Source organism: Prorops nasuta, unplaced genomic scaffold, assembly GCF_024137725.1.
Source record: "Prorops nasuta isolate Cenicafe-Biocafe unplaced genomic scaffold, Cenicafe_Pnas_1.2 PNAS00015, whole genome shotgun sequence".
In the NCBI taxonomy this organism is placed as follows: Eukaryota; Metazoa; Arthropoda; class Insecta; order Hymenoptera; family Bethylidae; genus Prorops; species Prorops nasuta.
The window spans coordinates 1,065,712-1,083,537 of record NW_027116812.1 but is presented as its reverse complement, the minus strand read 5'-3'; the positions used below and the strand labels follow the sequence as shown (position 1 = coordinate 1,083,537).

Sequence of the window (17,826 nt, the reverse complement as noted above, 5' to 3'; positions counted from 1 at the left end):
CGGACTCAGCGACTATCTCTGCACGACCATCACTGCTCCGCGCTGTGGCCACTGGGACCAGTGCGGCCACTTCAACTCCCCCTCCCAAATAACCTTCTGTTCCTTCCTGGACTTCCACCTTTGCCAATTCCCACATCCGCGCCAATGTTTACATCAAATTTCCTACTAAAACTATAATCTCAACGATTCAGAGTCTTAAGCGTTTTATTGTTATTTATGTCGTTTGAACTACGTCAGGTTCTTCGGGTAGTGAAAATATAGAATGAATAGATGAAGCAAGAGCGATTAATTCTCGCAGGTGCTGGGTATCACTTCGCGAAACTGTACGAGATTGGCCGAGCTGCAATGAACTCCGCTTTTGCTTCTTGAGTTATTCCTTGACCTTGAAGGTTTGCCTGGTAAAGGCCGAGGAGCGTTAACAAGTGTGCCGACTACCAAGAGTTTGGTCGTTGTTACCCTGACTACCGAAACTCCTTACTCTGGTACACGTGTAATTTTGGTTTAATTCTTCAGGATATATTTCAGTGTAGTCTAACTGCTCTCGCCTTCGAATTTTATAGGTATATATATTTATCAACTTTAATCTTCTCGATTTTATTATTCCAAGATTTTGCACGAAGCTAAACTGTCATTCGCCATTTACGGGGATGGAGTTTTTGCAAGGTCTCAAGTTTTCCCACGCGAGTTTCTAAGTGTGTTCTTACACTATCCTGAGGAATAGGATTCTTGTAAAGTGAAATTTTGATAGAGTACGATAGTTTTTGAACCGCTCTTTGTACACGTTTGGCTTAAGGATTGTTTCAGGATAATAGAGGCATAAGCAAAATACATTCTCGAACACATGCTATGTATATATGTATTTACTACATATAGCTATATGTACAATTGCCCATGGAGAACGGATCATTGGTAAACGTGTTTCGTGTCTGTACTTAAAAATGCACAAGCCACAGGTTCCAATGTCACATTCTACACACAACTATGACCAACAGTCTCTAGCAAGATGGTAGTGTAAGATGAAGATAAATAATTGCACAGCTACAATCGCGGTGTAATCTGAATAAGTTAGAAAAATTTGGCTAAATTATCCGCGACCAAGATTTATTATCAAGACAATAATTCTCGAATGTATCCATCAAGATTCTCAGGAGGAAAAAGATTCTACGAATTCCGTGAAACAACATCATCCAAGATCTTGAGACAGAATAGCTTAGGGTGGCCCATAAACATGATATACCGGCATTCGAGAGTCCAATAGGACTGTTTGTCCATCCGATTCAGCCGGATCGCGTTTCATGGCTTTTTCTGCCGCCTTACATCCGGCCCATTCATTGTTTTATAGGAGCCGTAAACACGTCAGGCAATTAAAAGTTTCGTTTGATTTGCTGTGCGGACGTCTCTCATCGGTACTGGAAAACATTAAAGATGTTACGAGTATGATATTGGATCGGTCTTGCAATAATAATCCAGTAAATATGCAAACGCGTCAAGAAAGATTTGATCGACCATCAATAATCGTGGCACTGGAAATGGAAATTTTATTCTCAGAAATCAACTATTTTTCAAGTATACGCGTAAGAACCCTCTCTCCCTCTTCTTTCGATTTTCGAAATTTCTCAGTTTCAATGTACACGCACGGATCGGTTTGTCCAGTATCGAGCGCAGTGAAGCTGGCGTGGGCGTTTGTTTCCCGTGGTTTGGAGACACCTGACAATGTAGAAGGTGTGTTGTTCTACAAAAGCCGGCTTCAGCTACGCCCATAAACGTCCTTTGGCCGCGCCATACCGTGATATACAGTGAGCTGTATATTACGCAGGTAACGCGCTGCCATGCTGTGGTCCCGACTAAAACAGCCACTGTCAACCTTACTTTGATATTACATCCTTATTTTTTACCAAAAAATGTTCATCGATAAAACGCGTCCGTGGATTTGTAGGGTTCGAGCGCGAGCCGGAATGGATTTTGAGGGAGAATCGTTTGGTATAAGAAAACGTTGGAGTGACGCCAGGCACGAAGCAAGAAAATGATATGTGTGTTGCTAATGATGCCAAAGTCCGGGGGCTCGTGATTCGAAGTTGGGAGAAAAGAATTTGAGCGAAGGGGATTTCTCGGAGTTTTTTCCTTGCGGAAGGTGTCGTCGCAGTTTGGACGGTCCAGACTTGATGTAGCTTCTTGGACGAGAAATATCGAGGTGACGGCGGCGCCTGGGAGGACATCCATCTTCCCTCGGGTCCATTCTACTAGGGCCCTCCTCGTGACTCCTCGTGTTTTAAGGCCCAAAATGGGGAGGGGTGGGGAGTGGTTATTTATTAGAGGGACCTCGTTAAGTCTTCTGGAGGGAGAGCTGTCACACCCGCGTTATCTGACCGACCGCATTGTTTTAATCTCCAAACCCTCTCTCTCTCTCTCTCTGGCTCCTCTTCCCTTTTCCTCATCCTGTTTTCACCGAGACTTTCTAGCCGGACTTCTGCGACCTCTCCACAGATAAAATCTCGTCACGCTGCGAGGCCCCGAAGATGCTGCTGCCGATGTCTCGACTCGAGATTGATCGTGCCGGCATTCGGAAATTAAATCAAACAGGTCCGATCCTCCACATCGACCTTATCCCGCTCTTTCGCAGGATACTCGTCTTTTGCTGTGCCTTCCCCTTATTATTATACTATATATCATCTCTAATTCTTTTTTAATATCAAATTTCCAATTAACATATGCGAAACGGTCGAATGCTCTTCGGTAATTAGCATCTCGACCAGCTAGAATTTCTACCAAGGATTTTTCTTCTTTTCTCATTAAACGCCCTGTATCTAATGCGGACCGACGTGAAATTCTATAATTCTATATTTATTGCAGCCCTCTCGTGCAAAGATTTCGTTTTGGGCCCAAGACTTATTCGGCTCCCGAATTTAAATGAGCGCGCGGACGGTGGGCCCCCGATACCTGCCGCAGTCGGCCAACCCGAAGTTTCACTTATCTATACCAGCCCATCTTCTTCACGCATATTATACTCTCCGTGGAAAACAGTGGAAGTAAAAAAAAGGGATACGGTGAACTCTGTCGCGCGCGTGCGAATAACGCAGGATCATCCAGCCGTTGTCACGAAATGATACCCATCCACGTAAAAGGATTTTTTCTCACTTTTATCGAATAACGGGCAGAAAATATTTCGTGAGAGAATAAAAGAAGAAAGGGAATTTATAGATATTTCTATATGATTTTTGATTCTAGTTTTCACATGTTTTTTAATTTTGTATATGTTATTTATAGCGTTATTGCCTATCATCAGCTAAGATTTGGGACTGATTGATTTTTTTGTTTTATAATTCATCCTTTCATCGGTAAGTTTGCGTATAGCGTTGCCAATGTGTCTCAGCTTATATCCACTCTACTCTATAGATAAAAAGTAAATTTTAAATCAACGTTATATATCTCTTAACGATAATTCTATTAAAGCAAGTAGTGGATAAAATTTAAATTTCATCAAATATTAGACATATAGCAATCTTTGAATTCTTTGTTTTTTGTTAATCATGTGTTTTCCGTTTTTCAATTAAAGAGATACATATATAGCAAAAAATCTGCTATATTATATTAACAGGGGAAAGGTCATTTTTACTGGAGAATGATAAGAAAAACTAAGTTTTAAGATATCAATACTGCAAATACCAAAAATCAAACGAAAAATCGTGCATGATGATGAAAAAATGGTCTCACTGAAGTATTTAATCATATTCTTATTTGCAATTTCTCATCCAATATTAAATCATAATTAGTTACCTTTAATTCTTACTTATTTATTTTCCCCAAACATTATATAATTCATCCTAAAAATTAGGAAGCTTAAAAATGCAAAGCTTGCTATCGCACAAACCTACCTCTAATTTCACGTAAGATGAATTTAGCGTATTTCGCTAATGACACTAAAAAGTCGGTAAAAGAATAATGAATCGAGGCCGCGGTCCACGCGTTCTTCCTCCAATGAATTAAAAAGCAGCTTGTTCTTAGGGTCCAGGCCACCCTGACTTGGCAGGCAGAGGAATGAAGCTCAGCGAGATGGCGTGATTGACGTCGATTTAATAGAAATGCAACTATGTAGTATACCTACAGCGGGGTGTATCAGGAATCAGAATAGCTGTGCACTACGGACACACGGAGGGAACGGGACGGGATGGGGAGGATAGCATTGATTCGTCCGGGAGTGTTGGAGAGGCCGGGCCAAGTACGCGACGCGACGGGTGGCCCGTTGTGCGGTTGTGTGCTAGCCGGGACCCCTGCGAGCTGGGCCCATTCGGCCATTCTCGTGCCTGCCAGCTCCCTCGTAAAGTCAAACGTTGACACTAGCCCCGGGACACCGAAGCTCTTCAAACTTTCTTCTTTCCTCTTTTTCCTCCTCACTTTCTATCACTCACTACACCGCGAGGCTATCTCTCCCATCAGCAATCTTATCGCCAGCTTTCCCTTTATAGGAAAACACAACTCCAATAACGCTTTTCTCCCAATTTATTTTCTTACCGACCATATTTTCTTCTCTGGTCGTAGAAATTAATAACCGACGTCTGTATATTTATTTCTCTCTTAAATAATATTTATTGTATATATGTGTGCGTGATAATGCGTATATACCGTAGCGTCCGTACCTCGACGTTGGAAACCCGAAGGTTCCTGATGCTTGATGAAACTCAACAGTGATTACTTTGTTTTTCCATGTACCACTATATCATCACTCGGCCGAGTAAAAGTACGTGTTTGGTATGGTAGTTGAGAGCGGCGAAGATAAAAGCGAGTGGAGTTTAGAAGCTCCCGAGGCGTCGAGTTTGCGTCGAGATAGGTACTCACGTAAACCACGTCGCGGCTCTTCTGATTAGGTCGTTAAGTTTCTTAATTCGCCCATAAACCACCTAATTTAACGAACAACCCTTAGTGAAAAACCGTTGAGGCATCGACGGTTAAAAAATTCCTCCTCGTAAATTTCCTCCATGTCCACAGTTTCGCCACTTTTTTTCTCTTTTTTCCCCCCCCTCGCTCTTTTTCTCTCGTTCACGCACAACTTTGCAAATTGAATTGTGAGGAGAATGCGAAATAGCTCGCGGTGCGCGATGGCAACGATAAAGGATTACGCCGCTCGTTTAAAACTCGCAACGCGACGGAGTGTGATACTCAAGGTGAGAGGAAGTCGAGGGAAAAGCGGGAGATGAAAAGAGAGAGATAAGATAATAGTCCGTAAGTGAAATAAAGCGAACGCGTTGACAAGCCTGTTGTATCCCCATGGCGAAATCAACAAGCACGCGCGAACCGGCCTCTTTTATCGATTCCGAAGAACAACGCTCGGAGTGTGCGAGTATAGTTGAAAACTCGCGTGCCGTTTCTCCGTCCCGCAACTTTAACCGGTGTACGTTATTAGTACGAAGTTTGGCCGGAGGAAGAAACGTGAAATTTGTGACGGGCTGGTATGATTGTGCGAGGTGTGTTTCGGTCACCGCGAGCCGGGAAAAATAGATGGCGCGCGTGGCTCATTAGGGCTAATGAGTAATGAGTCGATGATTAGAGGAGGCGGTTCGGAGGCGTGGCAGTCCTTTGATCTTGCCGACAAACCTTTCAGTCCCTTCTTTTCGCTTCCTACTCGCCTTATTCTCGCCTCCTCCTTCCGATCGTAAAAGATATACTTCGTATGCTCCGCTTCCTCTTCTCCCTCCTCGCCCATCCACCGCTCTGCGTTTATGTTACTTTGTAATATTCCACCCCCTCCCCTCTTCCTACTATAAAATTTTAACGTCAACTTTTCGGACGAACGGATAAGATAGATCCTCGTGGAGTTTCTAGGGTGATCCACTGCGCGAACCGGGGTCGTTAAATCTCCTATTATAAATGCATTAAATAGATCGAGATGATTCAGAATGGCTGGCTGACCGGGATTCTGCAGTTGGAGGGTGGCAGGTGGCGCTAATTTTACGGGCCGACGCTCGTGACGGATGTAACGAGACGCAGAGATCGGTGCGCTCTTCGGCGTTCGTCACACGTGGTCGCTTCACTGCGCACGATGTCATGGCTTGTTTTATGGGAAACAGGGGTGTGCCGTGCGTCCTGCGCGAGCTCCGCAGCCTCTCTCCGGAGAAACTCAAGTATCATCCCCCTCGGACCACTCCACGTCATTTATACTCCCGATCGCACCATGAATCTTCTCCCAATCACAATTTTCCTTCACAGCGCCCGATCTCTTTCCTTCTCAAGGTTTAACGAGTTTTTCTTGCAATATTATACATATATATATATATATATATAAATAGAAATGAACGCGTTGTTGCTGTGTTAGTATGCAGAGAGGGACTATGTCTCGCAAAATTGTTTGAACATTCTCCTGCGAGACACGTTGATAAAATTTCAGAGTTTTCTTGTCGAAACAATGGAAATTAACTGTGAGTTCCTTTTTATTCTAATAAATTTTAAATGGAGGACTACGTCGATGAAGTACGTGATGTAAAAAAGAGGAGCAGGGTGTTGGGTTTGCTGTGTGCAGGAAGCTTAAAGGAATAAGGAATCATTACATTACATTAGTGAATTTATTCAAAGGGGGATGCTGGGGGTGTCGGGCGTGGAGGGTGGACTATACAGCGGCTTGATGCGCAAAGTATAATGTGATTGTTTCCGAGCCGGTAGTCTTGTTGGGGTTGCTTGCTATTCGATGACTTCATTCCCATCCGATCACACTTCTCGCTTCAATTTCTGCATTAAGGAGAGAATAATTCTAACGTATATTTCTTGCTCAAGTAAATTCGATTTTCAACGAAAAGTGCTTCGACTATATATATATATATATATATATATATATTTATGGAATTGAACGATATTTATGAAACAACTGTTAATTAATTTTATTATCGAACATAGAATGACGTAATTTACTCCAGGCTATATTCGTAAAACAGTAAACGAGCAGAAGCATCGACAAATATTTCTTTGGTATCGCGTTGTGCGTATCAACGAGCCTGCCAACAATTAATCCGGCGAGGACAAAAACGTGCAGAGAGCAGAAGAGAAATCCAACACCGGAGGGTCGTACGAGTCCTGCAGCAGCTTAGCCAGGGTTAGATCTCGTATCATATTTCGTGTTATTCAAATGCCAACAATGCCATTAAAGGATTTCTCGGATAATCCTTTCCCCGCAGGACCCAGCGTGAACATCGAGACGCACAAAACGTCCTGCTAGCCAAACAGCTCGCAAACAACTCGACAACAATGAGCCTCTCCCGTTTATCAGCCGGCTTTGTTCTTGCCGATCATTTTTACCATTCTCGATGAAAAGTCTGCGAGACAACCCATTTGTACCTCAACCGCCGTCGCCAATCTGTTTTTACCTGCTGCACGCGTATCTTGTGATTTCGATCTCGATCGGACAACGTTTTCCCAAACTCTTTTCTACCATTTTTTAAGTCACTGCTCCTTGGTATATATATACAAGATTTGAAAATCGTGAAAAGGTATAGAAAATAAAAGTAAAGAAAAAACGGAAGAAAAATATGCGAGTGGTTGTATACTTACTTTGAAAGCCAAGTTGAATTGGTTGACGTTAGGAAAAATTACAAGTTCTGTAGGACAGTAAATAAATAGTACGTAGACTGCAAATGGCATGGTAAATATAAGAGAATGGCAGAAAGAATAGCGAGTGAATTCTCAGAGTGCACGAGGTTCGTTCGTGCAGGGAATGCTGAAATTGTGGGTGGTGCTGTTAGAGGTTTAATGTGTTCGGTTTATGGACGTCTTGGAGGAAAAAAATTCACGGCTGATGGTAACGCGAAATGACCGGTAGTCACTCACGTGCAAAATGACGTTAACATGCCTCTGCTCCTGCATAATAATTTCTCCGGATTTATATATATCACGCGCGTTGTCCCATTTCATCGGATTTATTCCGAATCGAGACGAAATTACTTCCATTTGCTTTACTTTTAAATCCCAATGTCGGACCAACAGTTATTATCCGATTGTTTAAAAAACTTTTGCCGGATCAATCCGAAGAAAGCGACTTTATATTTTTCGAAGCTTTCGAGATAATTCTCGTTGTAACTTTTCTCTCTCCCTTTTCTGATTTCAGGTGAGTAACATTTGCTTTCGCCCGTTCCTTATTTCGTTTACCCAACACTGACGATCCCGTGCGATGGGTAAGTAAAGTTTTCGATTTTATCTCCAAAGGGAAGCCATTTTGGTGACAGCCGATCCAGCTTTTACTTTATCGTGCCATGGTACACTGTGCGACATTGTTAAATAGACCAGGCAGGCGTGTTCTTTGAAGTTACGAGCGTAAACAGGCGATATACCAGATGGGTTTTGGCCACGAAAAACTGATGTGTCCCGAGTGCGAGAGAAAGTAAAACTAAAGAAAGACGAGTAGATGCAGACCTCGATACTTAATTTTACAACGTGGAGAAACAGAAAGGGGGCAAGGGGACAATAGTGTATGAATAATTGGAAACCCTGAAAAATAATGATGGGGAGGATGGGATATTCGGGAATATACAGAAATAGAAGACACGGCGCGAGTTTAATGAGAGACACGAGGAAGCTCGTAAAAGGTGAGAGGGGGGGGGGGGGGGGTAGTGAAAGAAGAAGAAGAGAGAAATTTAAAACGTAAAATCGGAAAGGGAACATTGTACAAGTGTCGAGGAAACAGAGCAGAGCAGTGAGAGGAGGGGGGAGGTGTTGTAGGACAGCTAGCGATAATTCAACCAAAAGGATGCATCCATTTTCCCTTCCCCTCACTCCCTCCTCCACTTTTTCAAAGCAACACCATCGCCAGAAATAGAGTGATGTTCGTCGCACCCTCCCCCCTCCGTAGCACTCCACCTACGCCACCCCCACTTCTCTTCCCACGAGTTGAAATCCCTCGGGAAATGCCACATGCCTGCCGAATTTTCCCTACCCCTCAATCCCCCCCCCCCCATCTTTCCATGTCGAAACATAAATCTCCGCGTTGACCCCCGGAACTAATCAAATTTCGATTTAACAATTCAAGGAAGACGCAGTTTATTCCATGTGCGTGTTTTTTTTTTCTTCTTTTCTCATCAACTACCGCTCGCTCATATTGTCATATATATATATATATATATATATATACATAGCGACGTCGTAGTTTTCATAATATCTCTCGCGTTTTACGAGTTATCCCGCATAGCGGATAGAAAATTTTAATCGTCTTTTCAACGACGATAAATCATGTTTAATCGGCACTCAAGACTTTTAACCCTTTCGAGCCTCGCGGAGCAATTGAATTTCCCCACAGACTTTTAGGGCGGAAAGAGGGTTGTAATTTTGAAGCAGTAGTAATTTCACTAGCGGGGTCACTCGGGGAGATGAAAAATTCATAGCTGATGCGAATTATGAATTTCTCTCGTTAATCATTCAGGAAGATCGTTGGATAAAAATTGTCTTAATGCTCGTCGAGGCTCCGTCCAATTTTTTAAAACCCCGTGAGCTCTATCGAATTGGGAGTCATCAAAACTGTGATCGTTTGTATCAATTTGAGGCTCCGAGCGCGCAGCAGTGGCTCGGTCGAGACGTGAAAAATGGCAGGCCAGGCAGGAAGCGAAACTTGTGTAATCTCAGAATGCTGTGCGACGCTTCTCTTTCTCGTTAAACTTAGTTTTGACTTAAAAATATCGAGGAGGCGGTGGCTGATCAGGGCTCCTAGGGGAATACTTTGAGAGCTAAAGTGCTGCTTAGAATTACTATGTAGAAGCGATAAAAATCAAGTGGTTGAGTGTTCGATCTACTATAAAAAGTTGTTGAGGGAAAAGCGTGGGAGTGGTGGTAGCAACTGGCTGATTTGTGGACATCGTTTAGTCGCATTTGTCGCGATCTATCTTGAAACGTCAAAAGATTGACTCAACGGAAGGAAGAGACCTTGAATCGGAGGGAGCTTTAGGTTTCTTGGCGATGATGGAAGAAAGGAGCCGCGACACGAAGGATCGTGGCGGGTCCCAGCAGGACATTAACCAGATCACCGGATGCCAATGCAACTTTTCTCACCCACTCGACGAGACGCGATGCTACGCTTTTTATCCGACTCTGATCGAAACTCGCTAAACTCTCACCCAACAGCCTTCTAGTGTATTATTATTTGATGATATATATTACGATGATGGTTGCGTTGAAATGTTCCAACGATTTCGAAAAATATTCGGTAATAGATGAGATGTTCAAGCGTCGAATATTGCCATTTTTAACAAACGTAGAAAACCTAATATAAAAAAGGGAGAAGCTAGTATAATGTGGCGGAATCAACTTGGCATTCGAGTAGTATTCATAAAAGAAGCACAACGAGTCAATATAATCGTAAGGATTTATAATAATATATTATATGATGATAATCGGGATGAAACATTTTAACGACACAAAAATATTCAGTAACAAATGAGATATTAATCGCAAAATACTGCCATTTTTAAAAAACATAGAAAACCTAATATAGAAAAAAAGAGACTAGCAATTTAACAGAATCAACTTGGCATTCGAGCAGCGACATAAAAGAAGCAACCAACCAATATAATCATAAAAGTTGCAAAAAAAACTGTTGAGCCGATCTGGGATCACACATACGGCGGGTTAGGAGATAAGAAGCACGGAGAATGGATTCATAAAAATTGGGATATGGCTGAGTGTGTAAAGGAAATCGTTAATTGACGCTACTTGGTAGATTCGGTGATCCGCTGGCTTGTCGTATCGTCAACGGTCGATGATCGTTAAGCTAAGCACGCGAGGCAGCATGCGATTATTGCCAATACTGATAAGCTTATGCGCGGAACTTCATAAAACGGAGATTATTTCACCAGTTACCTTATCTCGCGCGCACCTCCATCCACCCACTGTGACTGCTGCGTCGACGTTCCGTTCCGCGTGTCATTCCTTTCAACGATGCGAGCGACGCCCACTATACATATATATATATATATATTATAGTCTTATCGCACGTATCGATTTAGGCAACCTTAATTCCTCCTCGTTAAACGTTTCGTGTCAAATTCAATGAAGATTCTTCGCTGCAAGGTTTTTCAGCAAACTATTTAATTCTTGTAACCATTAGCGAACGCTATATAGATATACACGATACGTCATTGTATTTTTCTCATGATTTTCGTGGAGTTGGCATACCGTTCCTACAAGACATTGGGGAAAGTTCGCGTGACAAAGCTTGATATCGAGACTCACGAGATCGGCCTCGCTGCTGCTGGCTCATCAATGTTTCACATCAACATGCAATGACCCCAACCAGCCAGCAAGAGCGATACACTAAGTGGTTTCGCTCATAAAGCTGTAACGGGCCGCGGGATAAAGCGTCCGGTAAAGTGGTCTCGAGTGTGGGGGTGACTGCCTAAGAGAGACAACCGAACACATGTGACTCTTCTAGAATGCATCTTCGATGCTTAATATTATTTAATTATTCAATCTTCGTAGCCTGTAACTCGATCTCTGCTGGAGGCTGATTGTAGTATATATTGCGAATGATACTTTCTACAATTTCTCTCGATGCTTTCAATTGTTTTTATACCGGTGCAGGTATATATATTTTTTTGTAATTATTTCTCGTGCGAATATTCTGCAGTTTCTCTGTGGTTTCTTCCAGTTCCTTTTCTCTTAAAGACTCGAAATGATCCTATGACGTTTTATCTGTACTCCGTACTCACGTTATTTTTGCAATTCCCATTCTCGAGGTCTTACTGGGAAGAGAACACGCGCATGTGTGTAAAAGGAGAAAAAAGGTGATCGTGTGGTATCGCGTTACAGGTGGGTAAGGCCTCGTGTTTTTTTCTCTCAGGGACCTGGGAAGGGGTGCGAGTGGGTCCTGCATGGTCGACCAATAAAATTAAGAGACACCGCTCTTGTGTCGTGTTGTGTAAAGATCGAACGGGCCTACTAATCTTGATGGAAAATAAGCACCACCGGGAATTTCGACAAAATCAGCAGGACCTTTGTAACGTTAAACATTTTTTTTATGATAAAACCGAACAAATAAATGTTCCCTCGCATTTGAAGAAACTAAAATAAAAAATGAAGAGAAAAACATTCACACGCTTATTATATACTTATCAAAGAAAATCTAGAATTACATGAAATATTATTTAATTTTCCCTCGCATGTTCAATAAAGAATAATCAGGGTTGAAATAAATCCGAGTAAATTAGAGGAGAGTTGGAAAAAGGCCTGTGGCTAAGAAATATGCGGAGTCCTGCGAGATATATAATTATTGCTGGTTGCCGTTAAGCGCTCTTATTAGATTTTACCGAGATGAGCTCTTGCTCGGATTGGATGACTCGTGCAATATTTCGAACGTTTCCGCGCTCATTGGCGAAGGTGAAAAAGGACAGGAACGGAAAGTTGATAGCTGCATGCAGCATGAGACCTTTTCGCGAGGCTTGTTTTTCAGCGAGATTAACAGACGCTACGCTCTTCACACGGTATCTCTTAATTTTCATGCTCGTTAATCGACCTTTTTTTAGGTCCTTCCTTAACGACCGATACCCCATCGACTCTCGCTCCGTCGAATCTCGAGGAAAAGACCACGCGAAAGCATTTGGCAGGATAAGAATTGCGATTTGCCCTTCGACGCGCCGTTCCAAGGACAGGAAGAAGTTTTTGCTGGAAAGCGAGAGCGAGTGCGAGGGAGAAGGTTAAAAATTGTACAAGAGCAAAGCAAAAGGCGTAGGTAGATCGTGGAGCTCCAGGTGAAATCCTGTAGGACCTTCGCTATAAAAGCTTGAGATAAAGCCGCGATGTTTATATGCGGAGTTCCCTCGGAGCCTTGTAGAGGAGAGATATACCTGCCGGCAAAATAATAAGACAAAAGCCGGTGGTAAGGAGGGCTTAGGGGGGGGGGGGATATGCGGTAGAAACGGAGAGGGGAAACCGGACAGGAATGTATGGACGAATACTGCCTTATCTCGGCTTCTCCGACTCTCATTAGAACTCGCCCTAACGCTCGTCCGGTTTTGGTCGCCCGCATAAATTCCCTCTCCCCACCCCTCACCTCTTACCTCTTTCTCTTCTTCGAGTTTCTCACATCGCTGAATAAAAAGAGCCAAGAGAAGGAAATGGACAAAAAACTGGCAGTTATCCTTACTCGCGTTATTGCCAACACCTGTGTGCCGCTGTTTTTCCTGAATTTCTCTCGTGCCGACAGTCGCGGCTGATCCTCTTCCCTGAAGACGGCGTCTTCAGTTTTCAATAGGAGCCGAGGAAACACATAGTCGTACCTATATTCTTCGGATAATATTTTGCGTCTTGAGTTACTGGAATGTTAAGACTTTCTTGGTATACAAGAAGAAAACTCGACCACTGATCGATATACATATTGCTATAATATTTATATGATTTTCCTGAAGACAGCATCTTCAGAAATTAATTGGAGCCGCGGAAATCGTAGTCTTACTTATTCTTCGGATAATATCTTGTGTCCTGAGTAACCGGATTATTAAGACTATCTCGGTATAAAGAAACTCGACCACTGATCGATATACATGTAGCTATAATATTTATCTAATTTTTCGTGAAGCGACAGCATTGTCGACACACAACCGTAGTCATTGAAATCGTAGTCGTCTCCACTCTTCGCCATTATTCAATGTCCTCGGTATTCATACTATTAAGATATTTTCAGTGCAGGGATACTCGACCGTTGATCGATATAGCTATATAGTACAGTGTTTATCTGAATTTCTTTGGAGCTTAAAAAATTTCTCGTTGAAATCACGAGACGATCGAGTTCGCTGTTATACTAGGCAGGAAATTTGGTATTTTATGCTTCTTGGGCTTTCATGAGTCAGTCTCGAGTACCAAGATCGAAATCTATATCCCTTTGCTAGTCGGCACGAGATCGATCTACTTTACTCACGTTGCACCTGAATGGAGGGAGGATCGTGTTTTCAGTGCACAGATGCAGCCTGAAAACTCTCTGATCCAAACGCGATAACTTCTAAATGAAATTTTACACTTTCTCCCAAAACCAGGCAAGTTTTTCTGTTATCTTATACATTAGTTATATATATATAGTCCACGTTGCTTGGAAATAATAATAATAAACCGTGAACAAGTTTAGCAAAAGAAAATGATATCTCTTCTTTCATAAGAATCTATATACATTCTACCTGACAGATATGAAAAATGTCAGCCAATTATATCTCCCATTTAACACTGTTAAATCTAATTAATGCAATAATTGTTAAAAGTCTGTCCACTCAATTAGAGAGCACGGCAATAACATTTTATTAATCCGATTTAACGCGACGTTTTGCACGAGAAGGAATAAGAAGATGTCGTTTTATTTCAAGATTTGTGGCTAGTTTCCAGGCTTCAAGAAATCTGGCCGATTATTTACGATGATTTACATGTCGCTTAACGTTTTGTAAGGTACTTGGACGCGGGAATTTGTTCACTAGTAATGTCTAGTCGCGATTTGCACAATTTATGTAATGCAAGGAACGAAGAGGCGTGTAGAGATATTAATTGAGACATCAATATTCTTTAGCCGCATGACTCTCCGAGCGGTGGAATATTTATTAACGTATCTAAGCAAGTAACAGAGATATTTCGTTCATTAGGAGCATAAGCTACGGAGCCGAGTAGTTGAAATTCCCTTGGCGCACACACGCGAGAGAAGACACGAGTGTTGGTATAATTGTTTGTTGAAAGCCTGCCAGTATGCGCGATCTACGAACCGGAACATTACCCCAAATTATGCGAGATCCTTCCGAAGAGTGCGAAAAGCTTCTCCGCGAGTTCACCAAGAAAACCGAAGGATATAAATTACCGCATCTCAATTTGCTTCGATGAGCTTATCCTCATGGTTATTTAGTATCCTTGCGCTTTTTATAACTTGATTAGCGAGCTTTTGCAATATTACTTAACATATATGTATATCGAGCTACTCGTATAATCATTGAGAGTTTTGAATACAGCCATAAAGATTACCAAGTGTGGTTGAAACCTGTTTGGGATAGCTGACTGTAGGCAATTGTAACGAGTGGCATGCAGTTGCTTAAAACGCTCACGGTGGAACATTAAGATTAGATTCGACTACTTAGCAATAAAGAGTGCAACACAGAGAGATAGGGTAAGCGAGTTGGTGACATAGGCGAAAATTTCCATTCGACCAAGTACGCGTCTTCGCTCCTCGCTTTCATAGATATATATATATATAATAACGCATAAGAGTCTCTCGATTGAAAAATCGAAGTTCTTCGCGAGGACGACGTAATCGCGACGAGTGTTCTATTTGTGGTACGCTATACACACGTCTCTCTGTAGGCAAAAAAAATGTGCTGTGCGCTCGGCTATTTTGACTTTTGCCTTGCACCGCGCGATCCGACCAGAGTTAGAAGCGTCGAGAGTCGAGGGAGTATACGGAGGACAAAAAAGTGTGAGAGCTAGCGCGACTGTAAAATTTACGAGGCCTAACTTGCTCGGCGCTCATCGTCGAACGAACGAAACATTTAACGACTGTGCCGGCCGCCGCTTGGAGAACAATATTTACTACGACGGCTGCAGCGCGACTTTCGGAGACCTTACGGTCATCCTCTGGTACACGCGCGAGTACGATGTACCTTGCGTGTAAGAGTTGTATAGGATTGGTGTTTGGGTTGCGTTATACAAGTCATGAACGTACGCGCGATTATAGCTTCCATGTAAATAATAGTACTATATTTCACATAACGTTACAGTTCAATAAATATCTTGTATGTTTATTTACACATGTCTGGCGTGCAGGCCAAGTAGAATTACAGATACAGAATGTCATCGGGCTGCGCCAGCTTTTTAAGCTAACTAAAGTTCGCAATTGATGGAGCTTGCAAACTTACATTATGCATATGGCACTAGGTTTTATCGTCAGAGTCAGATCACTGGAAAGAAGTGTAAATTGTGGCAGCTGGTATATATGTTAGTTATATAGAGATGTCACTAGAGTTCCTCGAGTGCACGACTGTTGGTCAAGAGCTCCCTGGTGAGTCTCCAGACCTGCTTAGCAGCGTTCTCCAAGCCACCGGGCGATTTCCCCTTGAATAGGTCGAGATTCGGTAGGAAGTAGTGAGGACACCTGCGGCACTGGAGGCAGGAGATCAGTTGGAGGAAGATGCCGTTGATTCGAGCACCTAGACAGGTCTCCTCCCACTCAGCCTCGTACGGATGCTTCTCGCACTCGTACAGTAACAGAGTCTTCATGTGATAACTGGTTACCGGATTCCCTGGAAGGTCCAAGTGTTTGTCCCGAAGAGTCTTCAGGATGCTGAGGCAACGTCTTCTGCTGGCCCCTTGGAGGAGTCTGTTCTCAGCATCGATGAAGGACAAGGCCCAGGCATCTCCTTCCATGGAGGACTGTTTCCCCTGGAGACCTATGCACTCTTTGGACAACATGTCGAATCCTTCGGCCTTGACCTCGGCCACTATGTTCGGGTGAGGCCAAGGTATGTTCGGGACCGGCCAATGGGAAGCCGATCTCGGCCATAAGCCTGCACATTTGAAAGCCGGCGTGATCTGTACGACGTATCTCTCGCGAATCCTCAGCTTCACCTCTGTCGTGTCCGCGATCATCTTCACCGAGTCCCTGTAGTTGCACTTGTCGCAAGCTTGGGCCACCAGGGTCTGGAACCTGGACCTGATCTTCCTCGCGGATAAGTATCCGGAAGCGGTGATGAACTCTACCCAGAGGGACATGGACCTCTTGCGTCCGTCGCTCAACTTGAGGACGGCGCAACCGGGTAGAGTGCCGTCGTCCACAAAGTTCAGCACTCCCATTTGATTCAGGTAGATGACGATCTCGAACTCCGTCGGGGAAATAACGTCCAGTCCGTCGAACCTTCCGTTGTAGTCCGTCAACGACGAGATGAACCTTGGCTCCTGCACCTCGACTTCCTTCAGGACATCCTGCACCACCCTGCATACCTCCTGAATGGTCTTGGCCACTTGACTCTTGCGCGTCATCACGCGTTCGCCAAAATATTTATTGATCTGGAATCCCATCTTCGAATGAGATCCCAGCATATCCGCCGGAACCAACATCTTCTGCCACAAGCCGACGGCTCGCGCTCCGATATAATCACCGCATAATTCTTATCCTATAGTCCCCCGCAGTCTCTCATACTAACGATGTCGGTAGCATCCGTATAATCACACTGCACAGTTGCCACAGTCACTGATCAATCACCATCACACTTAATCCTCGGTTTGTCCTCGAAGAATCAGGGAAACCTTTCTGTTTGGATGTGGATACATCTGATCAGCCAACTCCTTCTTTTGCCTATTTGCCACGTCTGCGATCATGCTGGCTTTTCTCGCTCGGTTACTGCAAAAATTCCAAAGAGCATCGCGGTTGTCCAAGATTTCCGGAGAACGAACAAGAATCGTGGGAATCCTTGCGTGATTTGGCGGGAGTCTTACGCAGAGACACGAATGAAAACCGGCTGGAAGCGAGGCCGACCAGACGAGAGACTCTCCGTGCTGGGGCAGATAGTCGACTGCGGCGCTGTCCTTTACCTCCTTCTTCTTGCCGTTCGCCTCCGAAAGCCCACAGGGAGGCGTCGCGTCGTGTTGCTGAAGGCAGGCCGCCCATGCCTGGAAACCACACTAGCCAACTGCTTCCCTCCACCAATGGAATTCCCTCATGGGTGGAGCTTATCCTACAGGCAGGATCGATCCGAACCAACCTCTACGATATATACCCGCGACTATCAAATTGCTAACCCTCCTAATGCCGAGTCTTATCCATGAATTATGCACTATTCTTCCCTCCCCTCCCTCTACCCTCCGTTTCTCCCAACACAATTCTTATACTTCTTCATGATCCATCAA

The 17,826-nt window shown here is 43.6% G+C and overlaps 2 protein-coding genes across 12 annotated transcripts in view; one reads left to right on the top strand and one right to left on the bottom strand.

The window, feature by feature from the left end:
• The window catches only part of rg (rugose), a 149,312-nt gene that overhangs the window by 106,970 nt on the left and 24,516 nt on the right, over positions 1-17,826 (top strand). The window lies entirely within an intron of this gene.
• Positions 15,672-17,497, bottom strand: LOC136778934 (protein mab-21). Its single transcript, XM_066736127.1, has one exon. It carries the CDS (start codon positions 17,035-17,037, stop codon positions 15,940-15,942), a length of 1,098 nt encoding a protein of 365 aa, XP_066592224.1. The 5' UTR covers positions 17,038-17,497; the 3' UTR covers positions 15,672-15,939.

Coding starts and splice junctions, on each gene's coding strand:
- LOC136778934 (XM_066736127.1), bottom strand. CDS start 17,037: ATGTTGGTTCCGGCGGATATGCTGGGATCTCATTCGAAGATGGGATTC.